At 35.2% G+C, this 24,887-nt stretch overlaps 1 protein-coding gene across 5 annotated transcripts in view; it reads right to left on the bottom strand.

The window, feature by feature from the left end:
* The window catches only part of LIN28B (lin-28 homolog B), a 92,593-nt gene that overhangs the window by 56,232 nt on the left and 11,474 nt on the right, over positions 1-24,887 (bottom strand). For 2 of the 5 annotated variants that reach the window (XM_081140007.1, XM_081140006.1), the window contains exon 3: positions 19,348-19,535. In XM_081140007.1, the coding sequence (XP_080996133.1) occupies positions 19,348-19,535 (188 nt within the window). Of the gene's footprint in view, positions 1-19,347; positions 19,536-19,802; positions 20,072-20,391; positions 20,797-24,887 lie in introns of those variants that run through there. The other 3 variants (XM_081140009.1, XM_081140008.1, XM_081140010.1) reach the window with 3 other exon arrangements.

The following is a 24,887-nucleotide window of genomic DNA, read 5'->3' as shown; positions in this document are numbered from 1 at the left end:
CAGGAGAGTATACCTCATATCGTCCTGTTGAGTAACTGGGGTAGCTGCCTTAAAACAAACTTCACTACTATGCAAAAAAAGAAAAAAAAGAAAGCCAGTCAGGTGCTACAGGCCAGAGGCCACTGCCAGAAGCCAGAAGCTGCTAGAGTAAGACAAACATGTATCACCTATTGTGTGTTTTTTAATATGTTTTATTTATTTTAGAGAGGGAGGGAAAGAAACACCAATTGGCTTTTTTTAAATCACCTGACACAGAAACTACCCTGGCCAATTTTCAGCTTCCCTACGCCACCATCACCACCACTACCACGATTTACCAATCTGGAGCTATCTTCACTCTTTTTTTTTAGATGTCCATTTGATTGCTTGATATTTTCTAAATACTTACATGATTTTAGCTCATCTGTTAGGCTATTTTTATATGATGAACTACTCTGCTCCCTGCTTTTCTGGATGTCTTGAATATTACTTATGTCTCTGGCTTTATAAAATAAAATTATGTAACTAAAGATGTTTAGGATATATTTTAAAGACCTTTAATTTCTTTCAACTTAATGATAAATTATGAGTGAAAGAGTAAAGATGTTAATATTGATTAATACACAGATTATTGGCCATCAGCTAAGAACTTAGTGTTGCCTCCATGGAACCATGTCCCATGAGTCAATTCTTTATGGAAAACACTACATACTATATCACTATCGTGGAAACTAATTGTAAATAAATAAGGCACTGAGAAGTCATATACTAAATGAAGAAGCAGACTGAATTTTGTATAACCAAGAATTTCTCAAGCTTACTGAAAAGGGACTTTTTTCCTTCCAGGGAACACTTACTAATATACCATCGAAGTATCTGTTTGCAAAACATGCTTAAGAGCATTTGCCATCATTCAATCTCACCACTGAGCCTAAGGCCATTCAAATTAACTCCTTCCTATGACAATCCTGTCTATATATAATATTACTACATGCAAACACCTTTATGTAATGCCGAAGGGATATTCTAAATGCATTTTGCCACTTTGCAAATTTTCTCATCAGATCTTATAACACTATTTCAGGCTAACTTGGCTGCTCAAACTTGTCCATGACCTCAAGACAAATTCTTTTAACTCTGTACCTAAGCATAACAGAACATGTCATGTTTAAAGAAATATCTCTATAAAAAGCAATATAGTTTCTCTGGATCTCATTGCATTCGTTTCTATGACAGCATGATTTCATTCTAAGTGCTTTGGAATTGCTTTGCTTTGGTTTTTGCAGGAAAGTCAACAAGACTGAGGAAAGAAATATACTCATTTTGATTTGCAATTCTTGCCTTCTGAATAGCAAGCAGCTTTATAAATTAAATTGCACAACTATTAGAATTAGCTGGAACCACTGAGATAAAAATTCATGAAATTGGCTCTTCACTCTCCAGTACAAATGAGGTAACTGAAAGCCAAGAATTAAAAGTTTATAACACAAAGGTAAAGTGATAGGAACTTAAGAACAGATACAAGCTACGCAGCAATGGGGAAATGATTGAAATTTCAAGCTACTTTTCTTTTGTTAAAAGCAGCTTCTCCAGTAAAGGAAAATTGATTAATCAGAGAAACTGACAAGATCACAGGAACCTGGTCAATTTCTCTTAGCAGCCAGCTCCATGTGTTAAAGACTTTGAAGCAGAAAGACACCCATTATCAATTTCCTACAGAAGCTCTTTACACCAGGAAGAGGGAGTGGGGGTGGAAGTTGAGAAAGATGAGAAAAACACACACACACAAAGTGGTGAGAAGAGAAAAATGAGTGAAAGATTTTAAAATAGCAGTGTTGTAGAAAAGATGAGAAGTAATAGCACAAAGGAGGCAGAGGCTAAGGTGACTTTATCGTGTTGAAGGATATGTCCTGCATCCTTGGTGATGCTGTATTTTTGCTAGCTAAAATTAGATGTTTCCGAATCCACTGTGGCTTTCAACCTCAGTTCTGATTAGCATCATGTTAAGAATGGGCCTAGCACCCAGGAGAAAAGAGAAAAAATTTTATAGCACGAAATATAGCAGAAAATAATAGGCATATCTTTTAATATATGGAAGGAATAAAATTAATAACAGATTAGGGATGGGCTGTGCCTACTCTTTTGTTGAGTGAATGAGTAGGATGGCCAACAATGTACGTGGACATGATATGAAAAGGTTAATTCAGTTTGAGTGCGGGGAGAGAATCTCAGGGAATAAAGAAGATACATGGGTGACAACTAATAAACATATGGACAAGCAGATAATGAATCAATCACTGTTGAGAAAGGGACATTTAAAGAGAGCATGGCCCTGGCAGGGTGGCTCAGCTGGCTGGAGCACTGTCTTGTACACTAAAAGGTTGTGGGTTCAATCCCCAGGCGGGGAGTGTGTGGGAGGCAAGCGATCAATGTTTCTCTTTCACATCGATGCTTCTCTCTTTCTCTCTCTCAAATCACTAAACATATCCTCAGGTGAGGATAAAAAAAAAAAAATTAAAGATGCTGTCTCATACACTAAATATTGTTAGTCTATGTTCCCAAATTTTACAGAGGAGACGAGGTCTGTAAGAGATGAGGGGAGTGGGAGTTGGTGCACAAGGGCAGGCATTTCCATTCATTTTGTTTTGCTCATTGCTGTATCTCATATATTAAGTGTTCAATAATTGTTTCTTGAGTAAACTGATGGAACTAAGTCTTGATGAAGACTGTCTTCTACCAGATGCCCTTTAGAAAGTGACCCACCTGCAGCAGCTCACCTCTGGAAGACCCTAACGTCAGATTATTATCATATGCCCGCCTTTAACTCTAAAGCTTCTTTATCTGATTGCCTAACTTTCCGGTCCCAGTTCCGCTGCCCAAGGAAATGGAATAAAGGCAGAGAGAAAGTAAGAATCACAGAAGTAAAATAACAGTCTGTTAGCAGTAAAATGTAAATAAATATTCCCCCAAGACTGAATAAGCCAACTTAACAATAGTTGCGAGGAGAATGCCATGTACTCAGACTGACAGGAACTACCCTTTTTGTTAGGGATGGAGTCAATCTTTCCCAGGGACACAGGGAGACAGATGGATACATGAAGAAAGAATTGGGGTTTTGATCAGAAAGAAGGAAGGAATACCAGGTATGCAACCACCAGTACCTAGTATAAAAACCCTAGGCCTTTCTCACACAAATGGCTATCAAGAAAGACTAGACCCCCCTACCCATTATGCTGCTTGCTTTTGTCATTCACGAAGATGCAGATAGCTACCCTTTCTTCCATTAAGTTTCATATTGTGTGGTGTTTCCCATTTATCTAAGTCTTGGCTCTGTCATCCTTATACCAGATATCCTTCTCTGCATTATAGTAACCGTAGCACTATATTTTTTAAAAATTAAAAAAACAAAAAGATTACAGTAAGGATACCCTTTATTCCCTTTACAGGCACTAGGTTAGACACTAAAAATACATTAACTCGAATCCTCACAACCTTAAAAAATTAGTATTCCTATCTAAGGTAATGTGGCAAAATTCAAACAGCTAGTGAGCAGTGCAGCTGGGATTCAAACTCAGGTCCATCTTACTTCAAGGTCTCCACTATTTGAATTTATTACCATCTCATATCCTTAATGATATTGCCACTTAAAACATTATTGAACATTCATGTCAGTGTTCTCTGGATTTAAAATGAGAATTAGACAGATACGTCCTTCACCTCCAATAAACTAGACACTTTAGACTTAGTAGTAAACTGGTAATAAAGGGACAAAGCCTAAAAATGTTGCTGGTCCACAAATACCGTTTATCATATATAACTCAATGCATAATGAACATATATGAGTAAAATTAAAATGAAACTGAGTATAAGTTGAACACTAGGGTTTTTTAAACAAGAATTCACATATGCTCTCTTGAACAACGGAAGTCCAGCTAGTTCCCTATAATCCATATTTTTTAATCTAATGGCAGATAGGGGACAATGTTCCTAATATGTTATACTTTTATTATTGTTTAAAAATTGTTTTTGAGTTGATGCCTTGGCCAGGTGGCTCAGCTGTTTGGAGCTTTGTCCGCCAAAAGGGTTCAATTCCTGGTCAGGGCACATACTTAGGTTGCAGGTTTGATCCCTTGTTGAGGCACATGCAGGAGGCGACTGATTGATGTTTCTCTCTCTCTCTAAAAAAATAAATCAATAAAAAACAGATCCTTGAGTGAGGATTAAAAATAATAATAATTTTTTTTAAAGTTTTAATGAGATTATATGAAAAGAAATGGACCTACATATTGTAGGGAATACAAAATTTGGTAGAACAATTCCACTCAGAATTTACAATTTAGCAGGACAGCAAGAAAACAAAAAATAACAGAAGACTATCTGTGACAAGTGACCCATTTATAAAGAGTTTTGGAGTTTATAAGAAGGAAGAAAACAATTCTAGCTAGAATGATAAGGAAAGGCTTTCAGGAAAGAAGGACCTGAGCCATAGCCGGTTTGCTCAGTGGTTAGAGTGTCCGACTATAGACTAAAGGGTGTCCTGGTTCAAATCTGGCCAAGGGCATGTACCTCAACTGCAGGTTCGATCCCCGGGCCTGGTTGGGGCGCGTGCGGGAGGCAACCAATTGATGTTTCTCCTTTCCACTCTCTCTGAAAAGCACGAGAAAAAGTACTGGATTTAAAAAAAAAAAAAGAAGGACCTGAATTTGGGGCTAGATTCTGAAAGAGGTCAAGGATTTCCAAAAGTAAACTTAAGGGAAAGACACAGTACTGTGTGCAGAACAGAAGACTTGGTAGAGGAGAGTTTATACCAGGGTCTTTGGATGATCGGGAGATAGGATCAATAGTAGCAAACTGGGGTCTCTCCCAGGGAATGGCAGTAGTGGCAACCTAGTATGAGCAAGCAGCTAAAACAAAACAAATATAAATGTTTCTTGATCTGGTGAGGGGTTGGCCCAATAGAAAGGAGTATGTGATTACATGCTAGCATGATTTTTAAAGCTATTCACTGAAAAGATTACTTATATTTACCATTTTTATATTCCCTAAAATATACTCGCTGTTACATTTTTATATTTACCCTTGACTTAAATAACATTTAAGAATTTCAAAATATCTTTGGTTTATTCCATAGAACATAAGTATTATGTAATATTCATTTATTATTTTTCAGATATAAATTGATTTCTGAAATCCTCTTTAAGCTAACTGTAAGATTCCATGACCATTCTGTCCTAGTTTTCAAACTAGAGTCAAGCAGTACATGAGACCTGAACAAATGCATATGGAGCTAAGTAAAGGGATTGCCCTTGAAGATGAAAAAATGCTAGCAGAAATAGACATAGCACAATGGAAGAAACTTGGGTCCTTCAGTTCATATTGTTTTCCTCACTGAATCTGCATTTTCTTACTCATCCTGAAACCATACCAAAAAAAAAAAGAAGATTTCATGACAATCTCTCTAAAGAAGTAAATTATGAAAACATTTCCAGACCTATGAATATCAATTTATTTTCATTGTTAGCCTACTTTATGAGTCAGTTTGTAGTTTAAAAAGCCTCTATGCAAAAATATGCTAGACACACAAACATTATCTTTACAAAGATGACAGATGATGTAGAGTACAATATTTCATATATACTTTCTTTGGAAATTTAGGTAAATACTACAAATACTACAAGTGTTTAAAAATGTTAAAATTGCCTAAATGTCCGTTGCTTTTGTTCAGAACACACTCTGTTTTTCAATATTAGGAAAATCACTGGCAACAGCCTTTAGAAAAAGTATAGAAGATTTAACCAAAGCTAAGTAAAGAGAGAAAAGTGATGAAGGACTGGATTTGACTTTGCGAATACCTGAACAAAGTAGACTTCGTTTTCATGACAACAATATCCAGCTATACAAAAACTAAATTCTAATTAATTAAGAATAAATTTGAAAAACTTTGCTATCTTCATATATATTAACCTCTTCTCAACTATACTCTTCTCCAAGGGATGATGATACTTCTGCTAAAGACAGACACTTTCTGCTGAATGATTGCTTTTTCCTGGTATCTCTTAAGAGCTAGGGCCTCGGGCTTCCTTCCCGAATGGGAGTGGGGGAGGGGGAAAGAAGGGGAGAAGGAGACTAAGAGAGAGACCACTTAGGCCTTAATAATTCCTGGGAGTAGATCAAGTGATAATGTTAGGGCAGGGAATAATCTGGGGACAGCTTAATGCTTTAATAACATGGGTTATTTCTTTTTCCAATTTACAGTTAAAAACTGGAAAATATAAATAGTGAATTCTACTCTGTTAAAATCTCACTCTGACAACATTATTTCTTGTCTTCTGAGGTTCTTCTAAAAATTGTTTGAATTTTGTAAACTTGGGTAACTGAATATATGTTGAACACTGAATCTCACAGGAAATCCTGGTTACCTTCAGGAATATTAATGGTTTAATAGTGAGCAGATACTTTTAAAAGTAAAAGCAGTGCGGATGGAAGAGTGGTCAATGCCTAGTAAAACAATTTCCCAAACATTTTTCGTTAAAATTTTTTTTATATCATGCTATCTTTAAAAAATAAATATCCAACCTTAAACTACAGAATATGCACTGAAACAAATGTCCATATTTGCTTGGCCCTTCATATATTTCAATGATGTGAAAATTTACTTCCCATTTATTACAAAGTTTATTTTAAGAGAAAGAAAATCCAGAGAACAAATAATCATCAACTGTATATTTACAATAAACCACATGAAAACAAGTAGCAATATCCCAAACGGTGTTACTCCCACAAATGAGACTTGTACTTTTGACTAAACATGAAGACACTTAAAGCCATATAAATTCACTTTAAAAACTACTTTTATCCACATAAGTGAAAGAAAACTTTTGCAGGAAGAAAAGAGTTATAAAGTGAAAAACGCTCAACTTTTCACTTTTCAATTATCAGATTTTGTTAGGGTGAGAAAAAAGATGTGGCACACAAAAAAACCTTGTACCAATGTTTACAATTAGGTTTATGTTTCTTAATCTTTTTATTTTAAACTCACAATAACACTAAGATCCTAAATGGATTATTTCAACAATACTGCCAGTACTAGATTCTAATACAGTAGTTAATAATAAACTGTTGATGTTTTATGAATACTTTGCTATCCAAATGGTAAATGGAGTATCACATATTTCAAAGATGTAGTGTCCTAAAACTTTCCCCAAAGCAAAATTTTAGTGACAATATAAATATTAACTAATATATTAATATACATTTGCATCAGTTAATCAATTAAACTGAAGTTGAAATGTTCAACTGTAAAGCATATGCAAAATAAATCACTTCCTACAAATTTTAATGTCAATGAAAGCATGAACCAGCACATTCCAGGCTTCATGACCAGATCCCAGTTACTGAAAAGCTGATAACCACTGTTATGAATAGAAATAGAGAAGCTTTTCTATATATCTCAACAAATTTTTCATATTTTCAAATCAAATTAACCAAGTCATCTTGGATCGATAGCAAATCATAGGATTAAATATCACTGCCCTTTAAGACCTATAACAATAGTCTGCAACACTTTACTGAAACACAGTATTTTAAATTAAAATGCAAGCAAGATTTAAAAATAGTATTCTTCTTTTAAGTCTTTTAAAAGTACTTATTTGCATGAAAATATATGCTCCCCAAAAACATAGAAAAATCATTGAGAAGATATTTCTTTTAAAACTACCATTGTTTCAAATATTTTACTTATTATATGAGGACAGCTATACTGTTTACTAAAATAGAATTTAAATGTTTGGAAAAATAGCTAAAGAACAAATTATGATAATTTTAAAAAGTAGATATTTAATAGTAAATTATAATATCATGTTTACATCACCAAATTAGGAATAAATATCATTTATCCTCATGTTATCTAACTTTATAATGAAATATTAGTCTGATAAAAATATTCTAAGAGTTAGACAGCATTTTTTCCCTAGCAGCTAGCTACACTGCTTATTATTATAGAGAGGTAACACAGAAGAGCAAAAATATATATTCAATTAATTCTTTCCTATATTTGCATGCAGTCCTATAAAACATGATTCTTTTTACCCTACAAGCAATTTTTCCTTTCTAAAATCATCTCAACCACCACCCCTACTTATTTACACTGAGTTCTGAGAAATAAGCTACGGTTCAAAAACCTCAAATGATGCTAAAAGATAACTGATAGAAAAGTAAGTACACTGTGAAACATACATAATGTAGATAAAAAGATGAGTATTATGTAAAAAACCTATTTAGTAATCTTTTTTAGCTTCCTAAAAACAACAGTATGAACGTAAAATAAGGTATAGTGGTTCAAAACAAATATTTTAATGTATAAAAAATATGATTTAAGAGGCAGATTTCAATAAACATTCATATAAACATAAAAGTTTGATAGTTTGTTCATTTTGAGATTCACTTCAGCACTATCTGTAACTAAAAGGGAAGTCACGTGACTTACACAATGAAAGAGAAAGAACAGTTTTCTTTCCTTTCCTTTCTACAGGAAGAAACAAAAGCTTGGTATTAGCTGTCCAAGGCCAATGGGTGGGGCCTGCAAGCCAAAAGCTGTAATGGACTGAGGTTAATCTTAATGGGGGCCCACTTTAGCCTTCTGAAAGCATCAAAAATGTGAAAACTGCAAACAAGGCTTACAAAAAATAACAAGCATTTAATTGAAATTAGATTTTAGAACTAGAACATTTTACTGGGACATAATTCAGTTTATAAACAATGTTGCAGCTTTTGTTGGGGTAAAATCACCTAACTATGATTTCCTACACAGATACACACACCATCCCCCACTGGCACACAGATACTTCACAAGCTTCTTGAATAAATAGGAGTATCCAATGTCCAGGGTAATGGGTGGTCCTGAGGTCCTGAACCAGAGCTGTATACTTTTAAAGGATGCTGAGATAAGAACAAAGTGTTTTGTGTTTGTTTAAACCTGGGTTTGTATTTAAACTCTTTACACCATATTGATACAGTTCATAAACTTGTGCTATAATTGATTCAGACAAGTTTTAAGTGTCAGCATAAATGTTGGAAATTAACCACATCAAAACAAAATACTTTGGGGCTTTTTATAGATCTGATTAAAATTAACTAACTCAATTTACTTAAAAGTAATCACTACATCTCAAAGGTGTAAAATCTCAACCTGAGAGATTTTCATTACCAACAGAATAGTTTTAAAATATCTTATGAAATAACATGCATTTAAATAAAGTTGTATACATGAAATAAGCTGCAATGCAATGAAAAACTTCTAAAAATAGTGAAATCAACCCATGTGCAGTCACAATCAAGCATCAACCTTTTTTTTATACTCCTGGCTTTATTATAAGTCTAATATAAAGAGATTTTTTTTTTTTTTTTTTTTTTTTTAGAGCAGAAAGGCAGGATTTACAAGTGGCCCAAGAAAAAGATAAGCGATGAATAGTTCTGACCCCAGCTTCTCAGGCTTGATCAAGTGGGTCTGCAACCTGAGCCAAAGGGCGTAAATTCCTCACCATTCAGATTTCTTCAATGGCTTGGGGAAGAAACAGTGAAAGGAGCGAACATGCAAATCCAACTGTCCTTACATTTAGCATTGAACTAAAATTTTAATTAGAGAGCAAAAAAAATGAGGTCAGTACTGTGATTAAATTTCTGGCTCAAAGTTTAATCAATTCTAAAAAGAGATGCTTTTTTCTTGCTAAAATTAAAAAAGATTTCATTCGTTTATCTTTTTAAATATAATGCACTGAACTGTTAGGTATGTGTCTCTAATATAATTTAATATATTTAAAGGAGTTGCTGAAAAGTGGAATTAGTTTCCAAGCACCAGTGTTTCCATATTATAAGCAAAATGATATATTATTAAAATCAAACCTTGAGTAAAAAGTTGGTGGAATTCATTCCAAGTTTTAACATATATCAATAATCTATTAATCATTTAAGGTGACACAAATGACCAGTCAATTTTCTATTACAGATTCAACTAAGGATAAAAATAATTCATTTGAACGAAAAACTGTTAAAAGAATTTCGGCATTATAATATCTGGGAACATATCAGTAATGGCCTGGGGAATTGCTTACAAAGCTTAAGGAAAGAAGTGGTCATAAACAAACATGCCCAAAGTAAAATTAATTTTAAATTTACATAGTCTTTATATAATATAGCACAATAAAAATGAACAAAAATCTTAAAGTTATTATCAAAATAAACTTACAAGATTATGAAATATAGGCCAATTTTAAGATGAACAAAAGTAATAAATCTCAGTGGGTTTTAATTTCTAAAAGTGGACTCATAACAAAAGGTAAAAGCAGCTGATAAAAATTAAGTATGTTACTAATAACATAATAAAATAATATGATTTAAGCATTGGTAAAGATAGTTTCTATGCATAAAATCTGAAAACTATATATTTTAAGATTGATGAAAAATCATTGTATTTAGCTCAAACTTTGAAAACTAACATTTTTTTAAAATCATAGTTATTTCCAACTACATGTGTAGAGGTTATATAAAAATAAAGTGAATATATATTGGAAAAATGATCCTTTCCTTTCATACCCTGTATGGAAAGAATGAGAATTGGAAAATTTTTATTAATAAATTTGCTAAAAGGAACAAAACAGAAAAATATATAGCAAGCTGGAGAGCAAAACTCTTAAATCTAATCACACAATAGTTCACACTTAGTGTGTGATCAATAAAAGAGTTGAATACATAAAAAGGTAATACTTTTATATGAAAATAAGCCCTCTTGTCAAATGATTTACACCTCTAAGAATATTTATACAAAAACTCATTTAAGACGGAAATTCATTAAATTTCCCACAAGAAACATAAACATCAATAAACCAAAATCCTCCCTTTAGGTAAGCAATGAGTGTATACTCTATGGACAGTACCATAAGGATAAATGAAATTAAAATTGAAGATTAGTGAAATGCATACTAATTAATCTCACTTTCACAAGCACAGAAACTACTTGTGTAAAGATAATTTCCAAGCAGAAATAACTAAAAAGAAACAAACAAAACACGTGAAAATAAATGTGAATTGAATTTGATAAAGGATACTAGATAGTAGCCATATCTAACAAGATGAAGTTGAAAGGAACCAGGTCAGTTAATCAGTAATATAACATACCAATAATCATATAGGACAGTTGAGCCTCTCTCTTCAAGGGTGACTACACATGGGCACAAGGGAACTTTCTGTGATTTAATGTTCTGTATCACAATTGCGGTGTTGGTTATAGAACTTGTCAAATTCATCTAACTGTATACCTAAATGCTGTGAATTTTATTCTATATCAGAATACCTCAACAAAGCTGACAAGGCAAGGAATAAAACAAATGACACAGGCTCACTATCTTTTAAAAATTCTGCCTGGCTGGAGTAGCTCAGTGGTTAAACTTCAACCTATGAACCAGGAGGTCATGGTTTGATTCCCGGTTAGGGAACATGCCCGGGTTGCCAGGTTGATCCCCAGTAGGGGGCGAGCAGGAGGCAGTGGATCAATGACTCTCATCATTGATGTTTTTTTTTTAAATATATCTTTATTGATTTCAGAGAGAGGAAAGGAGACGGAGAGAGAGACAGAAACATCAGTGATGAGAGAGTCATTGATCAAGCCCGCAACCCAGGCATGTGCCCTGACTGGGAATCGAACCCCGATCGCCTGGATCCTGGGTCGACGCTCAATCCCTGAGCCAAGCCCGGCAGGGCATCATTGATGTTTCTATTTCTCTCTCCCTCTCCCTTCCTCTCTCTGAAATCAATAAAAAAAACATTTAAAAAAATTTAAAAAAATAAAAATTCTGACAATTGCCCTGGCCCATGTACTCCGTGGTTAGTGTCAGCCTGAGCACCTAAAGGTTGCAGGTTCGATTCCCTGTCAAGGGCATGTACCTGGGTTGCAGATTCGATCACCAGGCCAGTCGGGGGGGGGGGGGTGTGGATTGGGGGGGGGGGGTGTGGAAGGTAACCAATCAATGTGTCTCTCTCACATAGATGTTTCTCTCTCTCTCCCTTGAGGCCTCCCTCCCTTCCACTCACTCTAAAAAACAAACAAAAAAAATCAATAGAAAAAATAACCTCAGCTGGGGATTTTTTAAAAATTAAGTGAAAAAAAAAATTCTGACAATGATTTACATTATGAAAGTATTAATAAAAATATAGTGCTCAAAATAAAGATTAAAACTAAAACCTGGGATTGTTACAGTTTTAATATTACTTTCATGTATATTATATCACTTGATTCTTAGCTTATCCCTCAAAAATAGAGAGGAAAGATATTAATTGACAACATTTTACCCATAAAACACTAAAATTCCGAGGAAGTGACTAGCCAATAGTGACTACCAACCAAGCAGCAGAGCCAAACTCAAATCTTAATTTCCAATGTTTTCTCCCTCGCTCTACCACACTACTTCAACTTTGTAATGACTATGTAAACAAATATTGTTGTGCACTTACTATCTCCCAAACTCTGTGTCAAAGGTTTTACATGTGTAATAACACTTAATTCTCATAACAACCCTCCATAGGTGAATACATTTTTGTCTCTTCATTTATAGGACACTGAGACACTGACAAAGTAACTTACTTCCCCTTCAGACATATAATAAAATAGGATTTGAATATTGATCTATTTAACCAGACTCTATACCATTATATAGTATCTCACAAGGGTTAAATAATTATTAATACAGCAATGGATATTAAATTATCACAGCAGGTCTATTTAGAGCAAAATTTTTCCTTAACTTATACTGAAGAATACACAAACTGGGTATGTACCCCTGAATACACAGGTAAAAAGTCATGGTACAACAAAAAATTAAAAATGTCTGTAAAACAAAAATATTTCCAAGCCTCATTTTATATCCTGATACTTTAAACCATATTACATATGATAAAATTATAATAAAAAGCTTTGTAGTTTACTGCAAGAGAAATTAAGTTATTAATATTGTGTAATTTTACCCAATTTTAAAGAGAGCACATAAAAGAAGATACCAATTTAATGTTCCACCATGAATATGTCATTGAATATAACTTAACATGAATTTATTGTGGCAAAGACTAGTTTCCATTTTAGTTTATTTATTCAACACGTACTTGCAAGGCAGTTTATGTAACATCTCTACTCTTTACAGCAACCTAAAAAGTTAACTATGATTACTCCTATGTACAGCTGATTAAAAAAAGAAATGAAAGACTAAATCTATCAATTATCTATTAATCTTATTTAGTTAACATTTCCAAATTGTCAGCTACTTAGATACTGATGGGTGGGGTGGGGGAGGAATCATCAGATTATCTTCCAGTTGGTGCTAGATAGAAGGTAAGATTAATCGAGATGTATCAAAAGGCAAGGTAACACTTGTTACTCATTCGACAGGACACTCATTAAAAGATCATTTCTATATGTACCTCACTGATCTACAAGGTATTTTCTTGAATATGTTATTGTTATCAACTTTTCTGATATTAGATGTTACAATCAAATTATTTTAGAGAAGAATTAGAATCATTTAAGTTTCTCATGAACTGTATATGCTACAATGCCAGAACCTATAGCAACTATATATTGAACAAGCTGAACTTCTTGTTACTTAAAATTCATTGAGAAATATCTCAAGGTATTTCATATTTAATTCCAAATCAAGTCTATAGAATATCACATCTAATGTAATAAATTTCCAGTTTAATTAAGTAGAAATATCACTTTATTTGTTTAGGTTATACGTGGCTCAGAAATAAAAACACAATACACCATATTTTAAACTGGTAACTTTTAAGTTAATCACAGTATTCAACTAAGATATACAAAACTATCTTACATATTTACATAATTTCTGAACAGAAAAAATCCAACGAAATTCAAATAATAAGGGTTCCATTCCTGCCCCAAAGTAACAAAATTTACAATGAAGGACACACTTTTTAGTCTACCATGTTTAGTGTAGGTAACAAAGTTTTTAACTTCTTATGAAACCCAAGAACTCTGAGATGAGTCAAAGATAGGTTAAAAGATGTTATGCTGAATTGCCTTCATTTATTGTGAATGATCTTTAAAAGAAAAAAAAAGATTCAAAAATAAAAAAGAGGAAAATATTTGTTACAGCAATAACCTTTAGAATAAGGAGGGAAGACTATATTTTAAATACATACCCAATTCACATTTCATGCTAAAATTGAGTAAGACTTTAGAAGTACATAAACAGGGTCTTGAAATAGACCAGTATTTGAAAATCAGAAGGAAAGTATACAATATCTTTTATAAAACAATTACAGTCTTATAAACGTTGACTTAAATGCCTTTAAATGTGATTAAGGCATTTTGTTTGGCTTTCTTCCAAATTAGTCAACTGGGCAAATCATCATGATAATTTGATAGGTTTAGGAACTATTTTCAAAATAGTAAAATGCATAACTTACTAAGTAATGAACTATAACATTATACATTCACATTTTAAAATTTCTAATATTTCTCTTTGTCTAAATAAGCTTTTTGAAGTTAAAATATTCAACAGTCCTGAGAATAATAATAACCACATCTACTCTGCATGTAAAAATGTTTTAATCCTAATTATGACAAAAGCAGATATAGTAATAAATTAGTGATGAAATCCTATGAAAAGCCCTTAAATATGAACATATTGAAGTAACTCTGTTTTCATAAGTTCTATAATTAATTAATATTGAAAACGTTGAGATACGAACTTCATGATATGTCAACTGAATTGTGTATAACACTTAAAATTTTCACATATGTAAATTAGTCATCTCTGCCCTGACCAGGTAGCTCAGCTGGTTAGTGTTATCCAATAAGCCAAGGTTGTGAGTTCCATCCCTGGTTAGGGTACACATAAAAATCAACAAATGAATGCATAAATAAATGGAACAAATCAATGTTTTCTCTCTCTCTCTCAAATCAATATAAAAATTTAAAAATAAATAAAAAATAAATTTAGTCATCTACAAATGTTTTCGTATCTTATACTCTTAATGAACTGCTTTAAATTTATCTCAGCTACAATAATTATTCTTATTTCCTCTATTTCCATTACTCTTTGAGATGTTTTCTAAGTAATAAAAGTAACATAAAATCCTTGTAATATGGTCATTTGTATCCTCCATAAAGATCAAACTAAAAGTCAGAAATACAGAGCATAGGAAGAAAACATCAATGCTAGAAAGGTAAATGAAAAATTCCAAACCAAATTATTAAAAAATATTTAAGCCTACTGAGTAATAGTAAATTGCAATCATTTTTAATTACTCTTGTCTTTGAAAAAAATTCTTACATACATTGTGAAAAAAAGGAACATATTTATGTTAAAAATTCTTTGTATCATATTTGATGGCCAAGAATTCCAAATGTAACCAACAAGTGAAGAAATATTACTATGCAAATAAGCTTAAGAGAGGGCAATAAGGAGAATGGATTCTATTTCTCCCCTAAACAAAATAAATTTCAAATGCTCATTTTATCTTAGGTGAAATAATGACTTTGGAAATAAATGTCAAAATATATGTAAGGAAAACTTAGAGGATAGCAAATATCAACAGGTAGTTATTGGGGAATGTTGCCCTTCCCCAGAAAAGCTCTAATATTTAATTACCATGCAATTTGTCTAAAGAACCATCATTATTTAAAGACCTATTAAAAACTTATAATATTTCTAGAAGTTGACAGAGACTTTTCTAGATAATTTAAACATGTTAGCCCACAATCTAACTGTGGATGCACATTTTAAAAATGTATTAATAATAGTAAACTGATAGGAGTATTAATTATTAGCACTTACAAAAGAATTATACTCTCATTGATGAAATTACCTTAGCAGAAACCTAGGCTTACAAATCTGTAATAACCATGTATACCCTTCCTTCAATTGAGAAACAAATCTATTTCCTATTGGATTCTTAAGATATTCCTACAAATTTATCTTATTGACAAACTATATCATCAAAATTGTCAAATACTAAATATTTTAAGAAACAGCTCAAAGACTGTGCGCTGTGACAAAATTCACAAATACGATATTTATATATTTCTGTTAAGTTTGTAAAAATAAAATATTCCTTATTGAATGGAATCAATGTTTCAGTATTGACATGTGTCAGAATACATATATATTCATTAATAGTCCATAAAAATAAGACCATTTAAATCACATCACAGGTTAACCTTAGGAAGTCAAATGAGACAGTCGTTTTAAACCACCAATGGTCATACACCATCTTCAGACAGCAGAATTTCACTGCATTTATCAAATAGTCTAAAGAGAAGTACAATACCTAAGTTATGCGTTTCTTTTGGAGGAGTTGGTGACATTAGAGATATAGAAGTTTGATAGTATTATTGTCAACAAGTTTTAAATAGATCTATGTAACAATGAACAAATCTACTTAATATATATATAAATATATGTATACATTTTCTTCATTTATATATATTACATATATATATTTTTTTCTTCATTTCCTAGCAACTTAATTGTTTTTGATGTGCAGTTCTTTCCAGTCAGTATTTTCAAAAGAAAAAATATATATCCTGGGTGACTTGGCATGAATTTTTTAAAATACTACTTTAAAGAAACTAAAATTAATTTTTATTTCCCCAAGTATATAATATTAAAAGCACACTTTCAAGTATTTTTTAAAACTCCAATGACACATACATTTCTGAGCACTCAAAAAACAGCTGTCATATATTTAAAATAATGAGTACATATTGGTCCAGGAAAACATTTAAACCTCCTAAATATCCATGGCTATTCTTTCATAACATAGGAGTATAAAGACATAATGGAGTGAATCTAATTTATAACTATACATAAAATTGAGTATGTTTTCAAAAATGCTCAGACAGTAAAAATGGCAGCAAAACTAATTAAAAATATTTAAAAGATGTTTATAAATTTGTCCTGAATTTAAAATAAGATCATTTTTCTGATTGTAAAAGCAAAAGCAATGCTCACATGATACCTACACACATCATTTATGACCATCAAAATGTAACTTGTAGCTGCTTGGCTAAAATCAGTAGGATGCCTGCCTTCTAAACAATTATTCATATAATTATATATTAAGTCAAAATATAAGACAGAAACCCAGGAATCAAAGTGAAGATGCAAAAAAATAAGGCAACTGATACCTAAATCATTTTTCCTGAGGAAAAACCCCCACTTAGATATATTTTTAAAACCGAATATTGTAATCATCCAAAAAAATTTCCTAAAATATCACTTTCTAATTTTAAAGTTAAAGATTATCACTGCCTGGCTTTTTACATCACAAAAACACCAATACTCAAGTTTTATTGACTTTTTACATACTTCTTCCTAAGAATGTATCTAGATATATTCTTCTAAAGGGTACAAATACACATATTTAAAGAGCATTTTATCATGTCATTTTAATATTGTTTTTTAGTAAACACATAATGTGTAACGGAAGATTAAAGCAAGTCTTTAATAATCAATTATTGTACACTAGAAACTGTTGGCTCTCTATAAAACTTTTTCAGCAATATAATATTTCTGAATTTAGTGGATATAGGAATGTTTATCAACATGTAACCATTAAACAGCTTAAATTCAGATGCCTCATGGTTCTAAACATTAATATTGATTAATAAGATGTCTAGTATTTGAATATATTAAAGGTAAACATAGAAAACCAAATTATAACAAGGTGTGATCAAAGAAGAAAAGGGCTATTTTTTTCATTCATCTATAAAACAAATTTATGAGATCGTAAAGAACAATTTAACAACCTAAAGAAGGTTCAAAGGGGGGAAAGCCAGAGCCTGACAGAACTGGATCTGTCAATGATTTCAGTCATTCAGTCTAGAAAGGAGAAAAGCAGAAAATGTGGCTTCATTTTGCAATATAGAGTAGGAGGCATAAAATTCAGTAGCCTGTCTGTGCACTTCTATTTATGTATTTAAACCCTGTTTCAATTCACAGATTATGCTGATCCTTCCACATATAAACAGCCAATAATGATGGCCAGGCCTTTAGGAAAGGAAAACACACACCACACAGCAAGGTCAGGAAGCTACCAAGCACCACAGGACAACAGATCAAAACAGAATGGTTTCATATGTTTCTATTGTTTATATACTTAATTTGGAGATGATATTCCTTAGGGGGAAAGGAGGTTGTAAATATTACCAGGAACATGCAACATAGTATCAAATAAAATATATAATTTTCACGCAAACAGACTATTTCCTGCGTGTATCTATGTCAGTCAACCTGTAGTATATTGATAGCCATTCATTGAATTTTTTTTAACTTAGATGTCAAGACAAAGTAAACCTCTTTATTCTTTAATCCCCTGACTCCTATCTAAGAATTATTACAGAGAATTAATAGTTCTTTAACTTCTTTTGATGAAATGATCAAGCTTGCAAACTGTAAATATCTTTTTTACTATAAAGAGATTAAGTAATAGAGAGGAGTGGGTTGAAAGGGGATGAGGTATTAATTTGTTTCTGCGTAAAAATTTTAAAATGAGAAGCAATAACATTCTGCTTGGTATTAAGCATCTTTAAAAATTACAACACACCATAAGCAATGGTGGAAATTTACCCCCAAGTAGCAGACTAGCACATTTTAAACACACAAGCTAGAGCCGCCTCTGGCCACATGTTTTTTGAGTTCAGTCTCTTAAAGAGACAGTATCCTTGGACGTATGCCTTCCTACACGAAGCACATTTCTAAAATGTTTGATTACTAAGCATCCACTCTTACATTTACTCAAATCCATACTAGACCAACAGTGTTCTACTTTATTTTACTGAAAAAATCAAATTATTTTGACTTACATCTACAAATGACCACCGGGCAGGCAGAGATGAAACAACAGGGGAAACTACTAGTAGACTAGAGATGTCTAAAATACGGAGACCTACAGATTTCTTGTAACAGCAAACGCGTTTTTTTAAAACTTAAAACGGCCACCGTTTCTTCATTCATCTACCTACTCCTTCGCCAGGCGTAGGCGACAGAGTACATTGTAACGGATAACACCGGAAACTACAGCACTGCAACTTCGCTGTCGAGTGGAGAGGGAACTTGCTAATAAAGTCAACCAGCACCCAAGCAGTCAAATTTGATTTCATTTTTTGTTTAGGAAAAATACCCAGGAAGGGGGCCATGCATATATCCTAAACACTGTATCAACTTGTGACTATAAGGAGGAACTTCGTCTTTCTGTACACCTAAGGACGCATTATTGTATAGCCATTAACAAAACTACTGTATCAACTCCTCCACGTGGAAAAGGTGAAGGGGGAGGGGGGTAAAAACTTTGGCTTACTTGGTGTACGAATACATCGACTGGAATATCCAAGGGGCTTCCCTCTCGGTTTATCATGGAGATGAATCCAAATCCCATTCGCACGTTGAACCACTTACAGTGGCCAGTTCCGTGCAAAACCTGGGATTCCTCCTCTGCCTGCTCCGGCAGCTTCCCGGGCTCTTCTCCACCACCTTTGCTCGCCCCGCCTGAGTAGAACAGGACAAAAAAAGTCAGTCAGTCTGTATTGCCATACAGTTCACTGAAAGAGAAGGGGGGGGGGGTAACAAAACCACAAAAAAACTGGTTGGGAGCGAGGGAAGGGAAAGAGAAGGAAATTTTTAAAAACGCGATTAAATGGTTGATTCCTTCGTCTAAAGAAAATATTGAAAGGGAAAAGGGTTCCAAGAGGAAGCGGGGGAGGGGGAGCCACACTGTTCTATTGATCACATCCACTTCCACGGTTCTGTACATACGTGTACTTTTTCACTTAAACTCCATTTTTTCAGCCACACATTACTGTACAGCATGAGATACTTTACTTGCACATTGCTGATTTAGCACTGATCCCATTGACAAAGAGAAATTCTCAGCGAAAACTCTTTCTCTCGGGCGGGCACCAGGAGGCAAGAGGAATCGCGAAGATGGTTAGAACTAGTTCAGTGCCCACGCGGCGGCAGCGAATCCGGGGTGATCTGCAATGTGCCCTCCCCTCCCCCCATAACTTTCCATTAAAGTTGGGGTGGGATGGGGGAGGGGGCAGGTGTATCAAAGTTTTCCTGGGCTCACTAACTGAAACTGCGCTTAATCACACTCAAACAATTCAAACAATAGCCCCCTGAAAGCTTTTCAAGTTGTGAATCAGTGTGGGCGGTACAAAACATTTTTGGAGATCGGTAACAATAGGTTGCAGAAAGCCCCCTCGCGCGACGGAGGGTGGGGTAGTGCCCAGTATTGGGGTGTAACCGGGAAGGGGGAGACGGGCAAAGAAGGGTGGGAGAGGGGGGAGGGGGGAGAGAAAGGAAGAGAGAAAATCACAGTAAAACAATAGAAAAGAAAATTAACCTTCGGCCATGTTGCCCCACGGGCCCTCTGCTCCGAACTCGTGAGATGAAAACTTTCCCTTTGCAACGGAGTGATCTTCTGCATCAGTCTAACATCTTGATTTTGTGCGATCACAAATTTAGCTCGCATGGTCTAATGTGCTTTCCCTCTTTTGATTTTTTTTTTCCTCTTCTCTCTCCAGTTTCTGGCCCCCTGAGCACACGTGACTTTGTCAATTACATGCTTTCTTGCTACTAATTTCACCTCGGATCCTTAAGGGGCTGGCAAGAGGCAGAGATAACCAATCGCCATTTCATCTATGCTGACATCAAAATAATTTATGAATGAACAGGGAAACCTCAAACGCGTTATCTTAAAGACAATTTGGGACGCTTCTTTACGATAAATCAGAATGCTGATTTCGTGCTTTTACTTAAACACAATGGAGGGTCCTTGTGAGTCGTTTGGAAAAACGGCACAGCCGTATACGCGCACACGCGTGCCTGACACACAAGCCTGTCCAAATAATCTCATTTAGGGGGAAAAGCCATTTAAATAAAGCAACCGAGGTGACGCTCCCCCCCCCCCCTTAAAAATTCAGCGGCTCGACAGCACTAAACCTGCTTTGGACGCAAGTCTCCTATTTAATTCAGTTCGTAAGAGGAAAATATACAATTTACAAAAGATCTAATCAAATCTAATTACATCCCCATGAAAGTTTATATAATGATAATAAACACCTACAATAACACAAAAGCACACGATTGCCTGGATGTGCCCTAACAATTTTCACATTTAAAATAAAATCCTACTGGAAAAATTGCCCTATCCACCTTCACGTAGTCAAATTGTGTTTAGGTTGATCATTTCGGAACATTTTGGAGGGGGCTGGTAAGAAATTGTACTTCACAGGTTTCTCCGCCATCTCTTTCCGGGGGAGGAGATGTGATTAATGACTTCCTAAATAACAGCCCAGTTTTCCAGCTTAACATAGAGTGAACCTCAATCAGTGGCGATTGTTCCCCAAGAGCAAGACGAGGTAGGGCAGGGGGGGAGGGGTGCGCAGGCGGGGAGGTGAAGAGCGCGGCCAGCAGAGGCGGCTGCAGAGCCGGAGAGGGGGGGAGGGCGCTGGTGGGGGAGGGGTGGAAGAGAGCCGAGCGGGAGGGAGAAGGGTACATTCATATAACATCGACTGGACTGTGACATTTTAAAAGTCAACTTCCAGTGGATACAAGAGTCGAATAAGCGAAAATTTAATAACGGATTAGGCTCCTATCGCCCGGTCCCCGGCCCGCCCGAGTTTGAAAACGCTTTCCCTTTACCTTTCAAATCGGTTCAAATGATTGCAGATTGCTAGATACTGACACCACCAGTGTTACCGCCCTCATCGAATGCTACAATAAATACTATAGTTCAACTAGAAATGCCTTATTTCCTTTAAAATATAAAACATCACCCGTTTTTTAAACATTTAAACGCACCACGACTCTTTCCCCCACCCCACCCCCATTTTCTTAAACAAGCAGTTTACGGAGAAACTGTACAGATACCACTTCCCTTAGGCAAAGCTACCGAGTTGACCCTCCCCCACCAAACCCGCAATCCCCTCCGGTGTCTCCAAACATGTCCACAGTGCTAACTCTTAACACTCCTAACGAACACTGTTTCACACCAACTGAAATGCAGGGAGCCTGAGTCCAGGAGCTTCTGAAAATCCACATACAGCATCTATGCACACCTCCCCATACTAAACAACTAATATAATTTTATACTCATCAGTTCAGATCTGAAATAAGTGGATGTATATAAATATATGCTATTTTCAGGTGTTTTTGTGGTAAAAGGCTTCACTCAAGACTGATGAATTTGGAAAGATTTTTTGTCTATTTATTTTGTTGTTTCTCAGGAAAGGGGGCAAAGTTTTCTCATTTTCTTTGGGGGGCATAACTACGGTAGGGAGGAAAGAAAACGCCTGAAAATCCAAATGATTTTGAAGGGTTAACAAAAGCTCAACGCTCTCAAAAAATTTGTTAACAAAACATTTACTAGGCTTTATTTTAATAAAAAAGCAATTGATTACATTGACCTATAATGAAGTAACTTTAACAAGGGCATTCATTCCAGGTTAAACATTTCACATAATACAACACAGAAAATACCAAAATAAATTATGTGTCGTTTAAAAATATTTTAAATGAAAGACTTTAAAAAAACACAAAAACATCTGGTTAACAGAAAAATAACCTGGAAAAGCGTATTCATGTAAATTGAGGGGGAAAGCTACTATTCATGTAAAACCAATTGTCATAAAATTCACAGGCCAGTGCAGTTTAGTTTTGTCACTGACACGTATTTATAGCACAGGATATTTTATCTGTAAGTTTAAGTAGAAAATAGTTTAATAAAACCAGAAACAATATATAGGTGGATTCTGAATCCTTGTTTATTGTTAAATTTTATGAAATTCAAACATATCAATACAGATGTAAAGTGTGAAATACCATAACTGAACCACATAGCATGGTTTGGTTAGGAGATTCAGTCTTGCCTGATTGGGGGCCTCCAGTATTAGTGGAATTAAGGTAGGGTTCACTGGACTGGTCACTGGTGTCAGAGGTTATCGACTCATTCATTTCCTGAGAGGGACATCAGCCTTTCAAGTTGTGTAGAAGGCTTTTTCCAAATGGGAACTCTGAGAAATCCTCTAATGTTCATTCACAAAGAATTTTGGGCAACTGCGTTTACATACCTGGGGGGGGGGGGTGCAAAAGAAAGGGGGAGAGAAGGGAAGAGAGGGAGGAGGAGGGAAGGAAATTGGGGAGAAAAGTGAAGGGAGGAGACACAGTGAGAAACAAAGTATCACCATTTCAGGGATATGTCACTGTATTTTACATAGATTCGTCTTTTCTGTCCCCCACCCCCATCTTTTGAGCCTAAGATCCTTTTATAAAACTCAACATAATCTCTTTAAGCTCACAGAATGCTTCTTTCACATAAAATGGTCCTATGAATCTCCTAGAATGCTTTCCAATTTGTCACCTTCCTTAAGTCTTCTGGTTTTAATTTTTTTCTCATTTCCTACTTGTTTTTAGTGCCAGAAAGACCTGTGCTTGACTCAAAACGCATGTTTTATATTTGTGAAAGCCAAATGTTTCAGTAGGTTGATTAATCATAGTTCTTCCAAAATATCTTTAAAATGAGTTCAAATAGCTACAAAGATCTTTAACTCACTGGGGGTAAAAATCAAGGAAATAACCTATCATTGGCTATCAAAACTTAAGGTTTCGCCATTTAAAAAGCATAGTACACGTTCTCGGCCGTTTTTGTTGTTGTTGTTGTTTAGTTTTGTTTTTAATTCCAACAGCATAATGCAAGGAGCCCAAAGGGGTGCCACAGCCCACCGTGGTTGTTTTCCTATAAGCAACGAGTAACTTCTATCAAAGCAGAAACAATGCTCCGGTTCTTAACCCAGGAGGAGGGGCGCGGCGCGGCGAGCGGCTCCACCCGGCTCTCCCGGCGGCGAGGCGGCTCTGCAGCCCGAGCTGCTCTCCAAGCCCTGTAATTTCACGCGCAGTTCGCGCCCCGGGTCGCCGAGACCCCCAGGCCAGCCGAGCTGCCCTTTCAAACCTCCACCCCCGACACTTCCTCTCCCCTTTTTCTCTCCAGTCGCCTTCCCTTTATTCGGCACATCACCAACTCCTCTCAAGAAGTGGAATCCTTCCGAAGGAGGCTAATGATTGCTCGCTAATTAATGGACTTTTACATTTGTCCTCCCCCCACCCCCCACCCCCGAACACCAAACAAAGGAAACCCTGGCCTTCACCACGATGGAAGAAGACACTTGGCACAGTCTACTTTTACTGCATTTTTGGATATAATCGTTTTTAGTGTGATCCCTTTGCGTGTGTGAGATGCCAGTCTCGGAAATCCAAGCTAAGTAAAGTCAAGGGGGAAGGAATCAGGAGAACCCGAGAAAGTGACCACTGCCTCCCCTCGCCCGCCTCAGCCTTGCCTAAAATAAAAAGGTCTTCAGACTCCTGGCGCCCGCACTTTGGGGCAGCCCCGAAAACATCGCCGCGCGTCTTTGGAGGGTCAGGAAGAGCCCTAGTCCGGCAAGGGGGTCGGGTGGGGGGCGGCGGGGGGCAATTTTAGGGAACCCACTCTCTGGTCTCTTGAGGTTTCCAGCTCCAAAGCTGCACGTCGGGCAAACTGTCTCCAATCCCTCCCACTGCGGTTTCAGCAAGCTACTTGGCAAATAACTTTCTTGAAATTCTTACAATACGGAATCAAATGAAAGGAGTGCTGGGCTGGGTGCCTTGATCTTACACTACAAGCACTTCAGAATAGGGGGGCATTTTGTTTTTGTTCTCAAAGAGTAAAATTCCGTTCTCATTTAATTTCCTTATCTGGAAGGAAAATGCTCTGGCATTTTTGTTCTGGCACAATTGTTCCCATTTGAGAATTTTTACACAGTTGTAAATCTCTTTAAATTTCTTCTTTAAATATCTTAACACATT

The sequence above is a fragment of the Miniopterus schreibersii genome (genome assembly GCF_964146895.1).
Source record: "Miniopterus schreibersii genome assembly, chromosome: 6".
Classification (NCBI taxonomy): domain Eukaryota; kingdom Metazoa; phylum Chordata; class Mammalia; order Chiroptera; family Miniopteridae; genus Miniopterus; species Miniopterus schreibersii.
This window is presented reverse-complemented; position numbering and strand designations above follow the sequence as displayed.